The 15,141-nt window shown below is 37.9% G+C and overlaps 1 protein-coding gene across 1 annotated transcript in view; it reads right to left on the reverse strand.

Annotated features, from left to right (window-relative positions):
• CWC22 (CWC22 spliceosome associated protein homolog) overlaps window positions 1-15,141 on the reverse strand; it is a 64,654-nt gene that overhangs the window by 41,626 nt on the left and 7,887 nt on the right. Inside the window, exon 2 of the mRNA XM_007111241.4 lies at window positions 2,704-2,843. Coding sequence (XP_007111303.1) covers window positions 2,704-2,730 — 27 coding nt within the window. The 5' untranslated portion in view covers window positions 2,731-2,843. The remainder of the gene's footprint in view (window positions 1-2,703; window positions 2,844-15,141) is intronic.

Here is a 15,141-nt window from a genome sequence, read left to right on the forward strand (position 1 = left end):
CTCCGGACGCACAGGCTCAGCGGCCATGGCTCACGGGCCCAGCCGCTCCGCGGCATGTGGGATCTTCCCAGACCAGGGCACGAACCCATGTCCTCTGCATCGGCAGGCGGATTCTCAACCACTGCGCCACCAGGGAAGCCCTGTGCTAATGATTTTTAACACATCTGTGCAGAACCTGTTGTGGGTAAGAGGGAGAAACCAAAAATACTGAGATCGTGAATCAGGATTTTGTAAATATGATTAAGTTAACAAATGACTGGCACACTAGTGAGTGCTAACAGGAGATCTTGAGTAGGAATAAGCACTGTGGTACAGAGTACTGAGGGTGACAGTGAGTAAAGGGGAACCTGAACTGGGCTTCGGTAGGTTTTACTAAGTGCAAAATAATTTCAAAATGTGATCCAAATAATAATAACCTAATTTCCCTATTTCCCTTATCATAGAGTTTAGATTCTAAGAGCAGTAGTTGAAAGTAACATATTGTTGAAATTACCTTTAAAAATTCTCTGAATTGTTCATTAAGCAAAGCAAATACGGTACACAGTGCAGTCACCTGTAGTCTCTGACGATGTACAGAGAGCAATATGAGGAGGTGAGTGGAGCAGACAGCCTGTGTTCAGAGGCTCTGAGCATCCATTAGGCTCAGGGAACAAGTCTTCAAGAGCCAGAGGGAGGAGGGGGCTGGAAGAGTTAGGGAGCTTGCTTCCAGCTGGCTAAGGAAGCTACGGGAAGGCTCAACAGAAAAATAAGGGATCCTCAGCTAAAGCCTCCTGAACCTTACAGATGAGGTCTCAGAAAATCAAGAGAGGATCTGAGCTTCACCTGAGGTAAGAATGGGCCCAAACCAGCTAGTGGACCTGCTTATAGCCAACAAGATGGAGAGAAGGAGACAAACTAAACTGAGAACTGGCTGGAGGGCTGAGCCACTAAGTGTGAACGGCTTGCTGACTGAGGACATCCCTTCCTAAGCTGGGGGAATGCCCCAGAGGACCACAAGAGGGAAACGTGGAGAAGCACAGTCTAAGAGAAACAGGACAAGGATTCTGAGAAAGACTAAACACTTCTCCTTTCGTGTAAATGGTACAGAGTCTAAATCTCTGTGCTCTTGCCTAACACGGCTCAGTCAAGAGCCAGTTCCATACAAGGTCTCCTCTCTCCTTATGTCCCCAGCTCCTAACACAGAGTCTGCCACCTACTCGGCCCACAATTAATTGTTTAATTAACTGTCATTGGACCAATCAGTACAAGTCCCAAAGAGGCAAATTTCAGAACACTATATGAAAGTCTCTACTGACAGATGGGGCCAGCTTCAGGGACAGTGAGCCCCCTGCCAAAGGAGCTATGCAAGCACAGCCTGGATGTCTACCTAGGAGGGAGGCTGGAGAGTGTCTTCTCACACTCAAAAGAAGTTCAAAGAGATGGCAGCAGAGCCTGCCTCAGCCTGTAAGCATATCAATTCAGTTTATTAAGCATTTACCACACCCCAGGCCTAGTACCTGGTGCCTGCTGTTAAGGAGCTCCCATCTACTCACACTCTTTAAAGTAGGTTTAGGGGTGCAGAGGTGGTGGAGGAGGGCAAGGGACAAGTGCCGGTCTTTACAATCAAATAAAAATCCACCTTTCCCTTTACTGACTCCAAGCCCCAGGAAGTGATGTGCCTGCTTGTATCAGCAGATCTGTGGGCTACACAGACTGGCTAGCAGATTTGTGCAGCTGAAAAGAAAAGGAAGTAGAGTGGTTTGCTCTCCTGCCAAGTCTGCTCACAGGCAGAGGAACAGTTCTGAAGCAGATGGAATTACTGGTTTCTGTGACTGCTCTGACCTCCTCTACTATCCTACTTTTCTCAGAACCTGCTCCAGCCACACTAGACTCTTCACCATTGCCTCTGTTGTTCCCTCTGCTTGGCACACTCTTCTCCCAGACATCTGTGTGGCTAACTCCCTCATCTCCTTCAAGTGTGTGCTCAAAAAGGCCCCTTTTCACTGGGCCCTCCCTATGAAAAATTACATCATTACAACGCTACTCATCAACCTTACCATACTTCTTTTCTCCATAGCACAAGTCTAGCATTTAACACTCTAATATACTATATAACTCACTTACGTATTAAGTTCATGATTTTTCTTTCTCCCCCACTAGAATTCAAACCCCGCAAGACCAAGGATTCCTTTTTTATTCACCATTTTACCCAAAGTGCTTAGAATAATCACTGGGACATAGTAAGAATTCAGTGAATATCTGCTGAATAAAATGAATGTATAATGTCTAAAGTAAAGTACAACACAGAATAAGGAGCTCATTTATGCATATGCAATATGCAACAGGAGGTTCACTTGTAGACAGACATGTAGGAACTGTGACCAACTGAGGAAGAAGATACTCATCTTCCATTTCATGCTCACGCAGGAAATAATGCTCTTTGAGAAGAATGGTGGAATTTCCCGCTGTTTATTTTTCTTTTGCATGTGCTCACTCACATGCACTTTCTTGATTCACACACACACACACCCTGTATGTTCTCTCAACTGCCCACTTGCACATCTGGCCAATTATCTACATTTGAAATTGTGTTAAGTTAAATGTGCGTATGATGCAATTCTACTGTCTGGTTCTAATGTCCTAATTATATAAATGCATTTTTGTTTAAAGGGTAGATAACTGACTACAAGTTTATGTTCTTTATTATAAGTTTCAAACACTTACCTTTATTTGTGCCACGCTACTTTTCATTTTCTGTTGCCAGTTGATCTGATATGTCAAAGACTCCTTAAGCTGGTCCAAATAACAAGTACCGAACAGTATGAATTCCTTGACAGTTTAGTTTTACTGTCTGCAGATGACACCTATAAAATATGCCAAAGAAACCTTTGTTAACACTTATAAAATGTGTGTAAAATAACAACATATTATTTCCACACAATGGACATTTGACCACCTTATTTTTAATAGGCAAAGATATAATCAATAATTAAATGTAAGTTCAAAAACTCTTTAAATAGTTCCATATCACAATGCATAAAAAACATGTATTAGTAGAAAAGACTGAACAAAAGAGAAATAATAACAAAGGCTTATTAAACACCATAAAGTATTCTAATACAAAACATCCAATGTTTCTATTTAAACTAAGAATGAAATAGCCAGTGTTCTTGTAGTAATGATCATTCAGAAATATATACCACATGGAAATATAAGGTGCTAAACCAGAATAATCAAGTCTTAATAATGATCTATCAAAGGCACAGGGCCTTAGATACATGCACATATGAGAACTAATATTTGGTCACAATAAACCGAGTCATCAATGTTAAATGCTACAATAAAATGTCTTTCAGTAGCCATCTATTAAGTAAAATTTAGTAATTTTGAAATATGCTGAACTGATAGTTATGTTCACACAAAACTGCCATTCAAGTATTTTATTGGAATTGCATATCTAAATAGTTTATAATTTATGGCATGGTGTAAGGTAATGAAATTACAAAAATAAAATGAAATAGAAAAAAATTAAAAAATTAAAAGAAGTAGAGAATGTAGAAAAAAAAAACTGTGCTCAGTACCAAAATAACCGAATACAATTCAGAAAATTTCTAATTTGAATGTGAGAAAGGATGTTAACAGATTATCTGGTCCAATTCCTTCTTTTAAAGGATAAGAACACTGATGGTCAGATAAATCATTTCAATGTCCTAAGCTATAAAAAACAAGCTAGTGGTGGACTAGAAACCTAGCTTAAGGACACCCAATTAAGTATTCTTTTCACTGGACCACAAACACAAATAATCTAGATACTATTAAGTGATACAGAGTTGCTATCATTTAATGCAGATGGGGATGTACACAAATCACTGTCAAGAAAAGTTTCCATTACAATGGTTAGCATGCTATCTAGGTTAGTAAAAATAATATACACCAGATTAATTTGTCAATCTATAAAATATAACTGCAATCTAAAGCACATCATTGCTCAGCGACTCCCAAAGTGGAGAGAGCCAAAGAAAGGAAGCCCCACGGGCTAGATATACTCTCCCAAATCTCTGACCACCGCTGAACCAATACATGTACTAAATAGTGTCCTACTCAGGATCACAGGACTGAACTGAGATGTGAACAACTGCTTAAGAGACAGAATTTGCAATTTAAGCCTAATCAAATTAATTGCCTGAAGGGTCACCATTCCTCAGAGGAATGCATCAGAATCCAAAGCCTTAACATAATAGTAAAATGTCCAGGATATAATTAAAAAATAACTCAACTTATCAGAAAACTGTGGCCCAATCTTAAGAAAAAAGACAGTCAAAGGAAACCAACACTGAGACACCAATCCAAATGCTGAAACTCGTATACGAGGTTTTTAAAGCATACTCAAAAGTGCAAAGGAAAACATGCTTGCAAGGAATAAAAATATAGAAAATTTCAGGGAAAAAAACCCACAATAAACCCAAAACAAAAAATGAACCAAACTGAAATCCTAGAACTGAAAAATATATGAAGCAAAAAATTCAAAATGGAGATAAAGGAAAGCCAGTAAGCTTGATATAAGATTAGAAATTATCCAATCTAAAGAACAGATAAAAAATTTTAATGAACAGTATCAGGGACATGTGGGACAATTACCAAAAGGCCCAGTGCATGTGTAATTAAAGTCTAAGAAGGAAAGAGAGAAAGAATGGGATAGAAAAAATATTTCAGGAAATTACAGCCAAAATTTCCCCAAATTTGATGAAAGGCACAAACTTACAGATTCACAAAGCTTGGAGAATCCCCGGCAGGATACACATAAAGAAAACCACACTTACACACATAGTCATATATAGTAGTCAGTAGTCAACCACAATGCGGATTTGCAACAGGGGAGAAAAAAGAACCAAAACTTAAAAGGCCCTGACTTTTTTCTTAAAGCACTTGGAGAAAAAAAAATCTTGTAAAAAAAAAAAACAAAAACCACCACAACAAAAAATCTATTCCGAGCATTCCAGTAACCTTTTTGTGTATGTACTTAGCTGTACTGTAAGAAGTTGGTTTGTATGAGAGGGTTAAAAAGGCCAAAGATAAAAGATTTCTTTTTTTTCCTTTTTTCCATCTATGAAGTTGCTATTTATTTTTTTTGGCCTGTTTGATGTATGTGTGAAACAATGTTGCTGAAAATCAAAGATAAAGAGAAAATCCTGAAAGCAGCAAGAGAAAAAAAACAACACATTATGTAAAAGGAAATAATTCAAATTATTGATGACTTCTTATCAGGAACTAAGGAGACCAGAAGACAGCAGAATAATTTTTAAAGTGCTGAAAGAGTAAGAAACTGAATTAACCTAGAATTCCAGCAAAAATAATCTTAAGAATGAAGATGAAATAAAGACATTTACTGATTGAACAAAGCAAACAAAAACAACGAAGAGAAACTAAGAGAATGTATCACCGGCACACCTGCACTATAAGAAATGCTAAAGGAAGCTACTCAGGCTTATCGGAAATGATATGAGATGGAAGTCTGGATTTTCAAAAAGGAATGGATAACACTGGAAATGGTAACTTTCTCGAGAAATATAAATGACAACTTCTTCCTTTATCTAAAATACACAGGTTTGTTTTAAAGCAAAAACTACAATGTCTTGAGAGGGCATAGTGTATGCAGATGGGATATATATGGACTAAAATGGACCTACATGAGGCAAGGTTTCTGTTTTTTTTTTTTCTGAAGCAGAACAATATGAACTCTAAGAGGCCTGTGAAAAGTTAAGGCTATATAGTGTGTTCTCTAGAGCAATGACCAAAAAAATAACATAAATAAATATAGCTAAAAACTCTACAGACAAATTAAAATGGAATTAAAAAAAATATTTAACTTATAAAGGCAGGAGAGAAGGAACAAAAAACAAAGGGGACAAAATGAAATAAACTAAGATGGCAAAACTAAATCTAACTCTATTAATTATATCAAATATTAATGCACAAACATTTCTAATTAAAAAACAGAAGCTACTCCACCCTCACCTCAGGTGATACAACCCTGAAGGTACAACTTTGTCTTGGATGGATTTTATGTTCCAGTTGCCTCAAGATGACTTATACAATGTGTATGTGCCATACACAAATCACATGATTCTTTTCAAAGATCCTGTTTTTATGGCTATAAATGTATAGAGCTATAAAACTCTAAATTTTACTCAACTAACTTTTGCTCAAAGGCAATGGTATTTTTATTTTTTACTTCTACTAGCACAACTGTTATGGTCTAGCATATCCTTATCACCTAGTATTATTTATACATACACTTGTTCAACAACAACAAATATTTATTGCACTTGTATTATTTTGCCAGGCATTTTTCTAGGAACAGGGTAGACAGCAATGAACAACCATACCAAAATCCCCTGCCTACATGGAGCTTATGTTCTGCTTATAAAAAGTAAATCTAAATGATAAGTAAAGCACTAAGCTACTAATAAAGCAAAGTGGCTGGCTGGGCTTTTTTCACACATGCCAGTTTCAGATCATTACTTAATATTGTAAAAACAGATCCCTAAGTCACTATGTTAAAAATAATTTGAAATAAGAAAACTTGCATGATCAGAAAATTATGTGTACATCTACTGGGGCCCACCTGACTCACTACAACAGAAGATATGTATGTGGGGGTGGGGGGAATACCTAGGCAGGCTGGTTTTATGAAAGCATCCCTAAGGTAATTCCAACATTCAACTCTTCCTCAAGACTGCTCAGCTTTCCAATTCTGGATGAGAAACTGGTTCTCAATTTGTATTAAACCATGAGCCACTTAAGATAAAATATAGAGACTCCACAGCTTACCTACTTTATAATGAAGAACTTAGTCATAAACGATTTGGAAAGGGAAATATAAATTCCAAATATTAATCCTTAACTCACTGGTAAGAAGCACATACATGCATGTAAAAAAAAAATCAGTATCAGTGCTTTTTAAATCTAAGAAATTCTAGGCACAATTTATAGGGAGAAAATTCTCACTCGTAATGCACTGACGGCCACAGTGCAGGTTTTCTGGAGCTTAAGATATCAGCCATGGGACTTTCCTGGTGGCGCAGTGGTTAAGAATCTGCCTGCCAACACAGGGGACATGCGTTCGATCCCTGTTCTGGGAAGATCCCACATGCCCTGGAGCAACTAAGCCCGTGTGCCACAACTACTGAGCCTGCGCTCTAGAGCCCGTGAGCCACAACTACTGAGCCCGTGTGCTGCAACTACTGAGCCTGCGTGCCTAGAGCCTGTGCTCCGCAACAAGAGAAGCCACCGCAATAAGAAGCCCATGCACCACAACGAAGAGTAGCCCCCGCTCGCCACAACTAGAGAAAGCGGGCACACAGCAACGAAGACCCAATGCAGCTCCCCCACAAAAAAAAAAAATACCAGCCATGATAATTAAAGTAACACTATCTACTATAACATGATCACAAACACAAATTTAAGCACTGAAATGCAGTCATCCAGATGAAAAAATATGTTCATAAAACACTTTTATTATCCTTAAAATTAAAATAAAACATGAAAAATTGAGAGAGGAAAATAACCTGCATTGAGTTCAGCCTTCCTATATAAATGAGATATGTATCTGATAACAATAAATGTTTCAATGATTATGTACTTATCAAATTAAAAAAATTCATATACATAGACTGAAATAAATTCTATAAATTTTATTTTGCCTGTAGGCTTAAATATGCTTATTAACTGGTGAGATCTGGAATATACTTTATGTAAAAATTAAAAGCCTAGAGAACTGTCAATGTCCTTACTATCCATAATTTGTTCTTACTCCCAGGATGATACTGTATTATACCTCAGTAAAGGATTCCACTCTCCTCTAATAATGTTGTTACATAAATTAATAGTTTTTGCTCGTTCCTTACATTCACTCCTCTATGAATGAGCCTCAGGAATTCAATCGTCCAGAAGGAACCTCAAAAGAATCCAAGTAAAAGCCTCTACCTAGTACTCTTTACTCTTTTTCAGGGAATATGCTGATGGATACTGCAGCCATCATCACCTATGACTGATTTCCAGGACTTTTCTGATCCTGAAGGAGAAAACACTGAAGACAGATCAAGGGCCTCCTTCCCCTGATGCTAGACAGCAGTGACTGTCATGCACTTCTTTGCATATTTTTGTCCTTGATCCTCTTGGTTATTTTTTTCCCTCTCTGCTGGCTGACACTTCTAAATCAGCACTGTATAACAGAACTTTCTGCACTGATAGAAAGGTTCATATTCTGCCCTGTCAGTAGCCACCATACCAATACAATAGTCACTGCCCACGTGTGGCTACTGAGCACTTCAAATGTACCTAGTGGGACTGAGAAAATTAATTTTATTTGATTTTAATTAAGTTTATATTTAAACATGAATAGCCACATGTGGCTACTGGTTACCATACTGAACACCACAATTCTAAATGATTAGCAGACACTGGGGCCTTTTAGTCACGGTACTCCCAAGATCCTTGTTTTTGACCATCTCCAGATATGATACTAATTAATTCTTCAGATACTGGCAAAGTTAAAAGAAACTCATATCCAAATTAATGGGAAGAGTTGTTTGGTTATTTTCCATGGCAGATTCAGATTATGGAAAATAAGGGATAATAAAATAATGCTCATCCTAGAGTTTGTCTATGTTGCAATCATCAATGTGTGATCTCCAGAGTCTTAAATGCTGCTCTGCAGCTACTATGATGCCAAATGATTTACATAAACAACAAGAAAAACCTGGCACTAGAGATACTACTACCATCACAAACTTGATATACAATCATGACCCACTGAATAACAGTGCAGATAGGGATTGATCACATCTCCAGAAGACAATGGTCTATCCTTCAGCTCAGACTGAGTAACCAGAAGGGGTATTAATAAAATGAAAAAAACAAAACAAAAAAACAGCCTTGATGACAGTCAAGAATTGACAACTGACACAGAAACCACAATTTGTAAAATGGATTTCCACTAATTTGCAAAAGAGAAAAATTAAACCAATCTAAGTCATGATATACAACATGGATTATTTAGGGACAAATTCTTATTTCTAGTTAGTCCAGACCCATCTGACCCACACAAAATGGTGTCTGCATGGACTTGCGTATTCTAAAGATACGACCACTTACTGTTCCAGCAACTCTTTAGTTTACAAATTTTCTTTAGTCTACAAATTCCTGCCAAGACCAACTGATGACTACTAGGTACGTTACTGGGGATAATTCATTGATGGGCTTTAACATACAAGACAACTGAAGCACTTTCTCCAACAATTCAATAGCATGGGGGACAAAAAAAGAAACGAATGGCACAGCTGTTACAGAATAAAAGAGGCCTAACAGACTTAACATATGTAATATGTAGACCCTGCTTAGATCCGAAGTTGAACAATTTGCCCTACTCTAAAATGGGATGTGTTTATATAGCAGGACTCATGCTAATTTGAATTCAGCACTAACTCCTCTATGGAGCCTTTCTTCTAAAAGAGGAGATGGACTGAAGGTCTTTTCTCTTCATGGGAGACAAAATAATGGAAGAGAACACTTTCTAGTCCAGTAAGACTGTGAATTTGCTGACAATTATTATATTCACATCATGGTTTTCTGGGTAGAAGAATGAGAAGAGGGTGGGATCGGGACTCTCAGAATTACTTAAACCCTTGGATACATATTTTCTACCCAAGAGAACTTAATAAGACTCATTTCAAAATCAGCTGTTACCTATATAGTGTGCCCAAATTGATAATAAAGGAGATAGTTTAAGCTTTAGTGCCAATAATATACAAACTTTAAAATAGCATTTTCCTCAACTATATTACAGTTCTCCAATGAGACAAGTCATTTTAAAATAATACGATGATGGGACTGCCCTGGTGGTTCAGCGGTTAAGACTCTGTGTTCCCAATGCAGAGGGCCTGGGTTCAATCCCTGGTTGGGGAACTAGATCCCACATGCCACAACTAAGAGCCCACATGCCACAACTAAGAGCTCGCATGCCGAAACTGAAAAAAGATCTCGCCTGCCACGATGAAGATCCCGCGTGCTGCAACTAAGACCCGGTGCAGCCAAATAAATAAAATAAATAAATAAATAAATAAATATTTAAAATAATATGATGATCAGTGTCCCAAAGCTGATAGGAATGGTGCAATGGTGTACGCAGGCAGCCCAACACCATTCAAAACCAGCCAATGGAAGAAATGCCAATGTACACAGTAGCTCCCAACAAACTAATTTGCCGTCCACACTAACAGATTCTATAGCACATTACAATGATGTTTCTGAGATATCCAGAGATGAACTAATTACATTTCCTGTGTTAGAAGTCAGAAACATGTAATTTAGAGTAAGGTAACAATAGCAACAATAACAAATAATAATACATTATTATAGCCACAAAGACACTATGCCAGGCACTTCATTTATATATTCTTAATTCAACCTTCATGATTACCCTGCTTTCGTGATTTTTTAAGTCTTATTTTTCAGTAAGAGTTGAGGTACACAGTTGAAGCAATGTGTACAAGTAAATCACAGCTAGTAAACAACATTAAAATTCAAAAAAGTTTATCTGATGCTAAAACCATCTGATATTGCATCCCAATGAAAATGCCAACATTAATAAATTGATGCCAAATTGGTAAAGTATAAAATGTAAACAGATACGATCTCTATTATCCAGAAAATTTTTCTATTCTAAACTGATCTATTCTTCTAAAGTTCCAGATAGTAAAGGTTTTGATGTTAATATAATGAGGCACTACTTCTTTTTAAACATGAATAATTTTAAGGATTCCCTTATTTAATCTGCATACCTAGAATTCACTGTGACCAGGTACAATACGAAAAAATAAATCACTTGACTCTATTGTGCAAGACCTAGTATTTTCCTTGACTATCCCTCTTGGGTCTTAAACGTGGTTTCTCTTCTCAACCTACCTACACACAGACACAGGGCAATTTTTAATGCTTTTTATTTCAAATTATCTCATCCATTTAAATGTAATGACTTCTTTCTGATCGGTGTCATCTTTCACCTTTCTACCCTTTAACCATCATCATCAAACATTTTTCTGGCAATCAGGTACAACCTGTTCCATTTCTACCTCCCAAAACTAAGTGTGAAATTGACAATACTGCAGACTGCTACTGCAGTTCTAACAAAAAATGCATGAAGTACTATCATCATCCAGATTTATATAGAATATGCCCGTAGGGAAATAATGAGAGTTCAACATATGCATGCTTGATACTTAGATTAATTGGGAATTCCTGCAATGAGAGCAATTTATCTAGAGTTTACAGGTCTCACTGCTCTTCTTAGCATCACTGTGTGGATTTTATGATGAATTATTAAATTTCTCTCTCCTTGTCACAAGTAAGCAACTCAGCAAAACCACACCTGCTCTCCTGAGCAAGGAGGATATTTTATAATAAGGAGATGTAGTTTCAGCAAGCATCAGAGAGCAAAATATTCAAAAAGATTTGTAAGAAGTGCTTTAGACTGTTAACTGGAAACTATGAAATTATAAATTCCACAGTTATCTCAAAAATTCAGAAAATGAGAAAATATTCAACTAATGGCTGAAATACAATGCTTTCTCAATCATTTCAATATAACACATCTATCATTGTCCCTTAGGTGTCCTCAACCCATGTTGGAGGAACTTGTGGAAGCATACTGCCCTAAAATTGTTAAAAGAAGTCAAAGAAGGACTTCCCTGGTGGCGCAGTGGTTAAGAATCCGCCTGCCGGTGCAGGGAACACGGGTTCGAGCCCTGGTCCAGGAAGATCCCACATGCCTCGTAGCAACTAAGCCCGTGTGCCACAACTACTGAGCCTGCGCTCTAGAGCCCGTGAGCCACAACTACTGAAGCCTGTGCACCTAGAGCCCGTGTTCCGCAGCACGAGAAGCCACTGCAATGAGAAGCCCACGCACCACAACAAAGAGTAGCCCCCACTCGCCACAACTAGAGAAAACTCGCGCGCAGTAACGAAGACCTACTGCAGCCAAAAATAAATTAAATTTTTAAAAAAACAGTCAGGGCTTCCCTGGTGGCGCAGTGGTTACGAGTCCACCTGCCGATGCAGGGGACACGGGTTCGTGCCCCAGTCCGGGAAGATCCCACATGCCGCGGAGCTGCTAGGCCCGTGAGCCATGGCTGCTGAGCCTGCACGTCCGGAGCCTGTGCTCCGCAAAGGGAGATGCCGCAGCAGTGAGAGGCCCGCGTACCGCAAAAAAAAAAAAAAAAACCCAACAAAAAAACAGTCAAAGAAGTGGATTTCCTTTAGTTTGCTCTTCTGCATTCTAAATAGTAACAGTAGGTGTGGCAAACTCCAAACATTATAACAGAGTTAAAAACAAACTTTAGTTGCCCAGTGGGGAAAATGGAATATTAAATAGTATTCAAAATAAAAGCTAGTTTAAATCTGTTCTTAATACAAAAAGGTGATGGTATGCTCGGGAAAATCTACAAATAGGACCCAAGCCCCTGACCCTTCCAAATAGTGATTTTCCTGTTCAGGGAACAGATAGGAGTAACAGATGGGCCACAGTTCTTTGTTTTTGTTTTTGGTTTTTTTTGGCCACATAGCATGGCTTGTGGGATCTTAGTTTCCCAACCAAGGATTGAACCCACGCCCTCCACAGTGAAAGTGCAGAGTCCTTAACCACTGGACTGCCAGGGAATTCCCTGGCCACAATTCTTAAGCATTAATGACAAAATTGCTATGGCTTTTCCCTATCTGTACTGAAGGAAAACTCCATTGTTTAAGAAAACTGCTTCCTTATTTTTTCTTGCTGTTTTTTTTTGATATATACATATTAGTGAGAAATTTGCCCCATGATATGCCACATAAGAAAAAAATGATACTGTAATTTGAATTCAGCACAGGTTCACAATTTCAAGAAAATAAAAGGGCCAAAACTTTTTAGGAAAAGTCACCAGGGTGACAATCCCTTATCTGCAATTCTGAAATCTGAAAAGCCTTGAAATTGATTTTTCTTTAGCTTGTGCCAAACTCATTTGGCAGCAAAATTTGACATGTACTAACTTGAGACTTAATGTGATTCTTCACTTGATGCACTGTGGAAATATTACATGTATTTGATTAGAGGATGTTGCCCTGGATCCCCAAAGGGGAACTACTTAATAAATATATCTGCACTGTATTTCTTCTCTAAAATCTGAACAAAATTCTGAATGTCAAATCAGAATTACAAATAAAGAACTGCAGACCTGTTCTCCCTGTTTGCTTCCTGGTACACCATTGTACATCAGGTGTGCGCTTTGATGCATAACCATTTGAATAACTGAAGGTTACCATGTTGAAGTACAGAGTTAAAAACTGTGCAGATAGTATTGGATATTGTTTGGGTTTTTAAGTGATGAGGAATAAACAATATAAAAACCTTTGACTGGTCTCTGACCCTATGTAGGGGAGACAGGACCAACTTGACATCTTAAGACAGTGAGACTCAGATGAGTAAAAAAATGACAAAAATCTAAAAGTTCTTATCATTTTAAAGAATCAGTGACACCAATATTCATACTGAAAATTACTCATTATAAACTGGGAGGAGGTATTACCCCCCCATTCATTTCCTACATGATGAAACCAGTCCAAATTAGTCTGTGTTTTAAGTTACCAAAGAAATTAAAGTGATATGATCATTTGGATATGCTACTTAAACATTTTTTAAGTAGCATTCTTTTGTTGGTACATAGGAAGATCCATCCTGTAATGTGCTCCTTTTCACCAGAATGCAGGCTCTATGAGAGCAGGGAAGTTGTCAATTTTTGTTTGTTTCCAAATTTCTATCAGCTATTTCTTGATTTATAGTATTGATTTCCACATGAGTTGGTTTTAAAGAAAAATTCTATATGTTGAACTTCTTTACTGATTCATTTAAATATAAATTATGTCATTTATGGGGCAAATTCCCTGGATCCTACCCCCTTTCTACTTCCAGTCTCTTTCTCTACACAACCAGGTTTTTTTTGGTAGATGAGTCCACACTGACTGTCTCTAATTCTTAATCTCCCATTAAGTCCTCTTAGGCACCACAATTTGTTTTTCCACTCCCACTATTACATAGTACTTGTCAAGGTTACATAATGACCTTCTTGTTGCTAAATCCAGGGGCCACTTCCTTATTTTATGACGTTGTTTCTAGCACTTGGTACTGCTAACCCCCTTCTTGAAGTTCTCACTTCTCAACTTACGGGGGGGTGCCAAGTTCACCTGGTGTTGCTCTTGTCTCTTCTTCTGTCCACCCCTCTAACATTTTACTATCCCAAAGGGTTTAATCTTTGCTCATGGATTTTTATCTGTTTTGTTCATAGCTATAATCCCAAAATAGAAGTCTCAATATTTGTTAAAAGAAGAAATGAATAGTGCTTATCTTTTCTTTCTCCATATTCTCTCTGGAAGACCATCTCCACCCTCACATCTTCAACTCATATTCATACGAATGACTTTATTCCAGCCCAATCTTTTCTACAGTGTTCCAAATCTTTATCGCCAAATGCCTATAGAAACCTCCATGTGGATGTCCCGAAGGCCCTCTGAACTAGGGAAGTCCAAATTGGAACTCATTTCCTCCTCTCCTCAAACCAGCACTTCCTCTAAGATATTACCTGTAAAGCTAGCCAAGCGACAGTTTCCTTTTCCTCACTCCCAGTCAATCATCAAATCCCACTGATTTTGCTTTCTCAGTTAATAGGAGATAAAATCAAATCTGCCCATTCTCTCTGCCATAGTATACAAGAGAAAGTAGGGGGAACGCTCAATTTAGGGAAGATCCCATAATAAGATAATCCTCATTTCATTTTAGAAGAAGGCAAGTTGGTTTTGACCTCTCTAACAAGATTTCTCACAAAGTCTTCATCTCTTGGCTATAAAAACTTGCCCAACTTGCCTCTAAAAAATATATGCATACTACTAACCTGTAGGGTTCCACTGCATTCTACCCATGCAGGGTAAAAAGATCCTTTAAATATCTGCAAAGTTACCCACAGAGAAACCAGGCCTTAAATTAAAAGCATATCCCACTATGATAAAAACTGTAAAAAATACAAACACATGAGGGCTAAACAATACACTACTAAATAACCAAGAGCTCACTGAAGAAAT

Source organism: Physeter macrocephalus, chromosome 2 (genome assembly GCF_002837175.3).
Source record: "Physeter macrocephalus isolate SW-GA chromosome 2, ASM283717v5, whole genome shotgun sequence".
NCBI lineage: Eukaryota > Metazoa > Chordata > Mammalia > Artiodactyla > Physeteridae > Physeter > Physeter macrocephalus.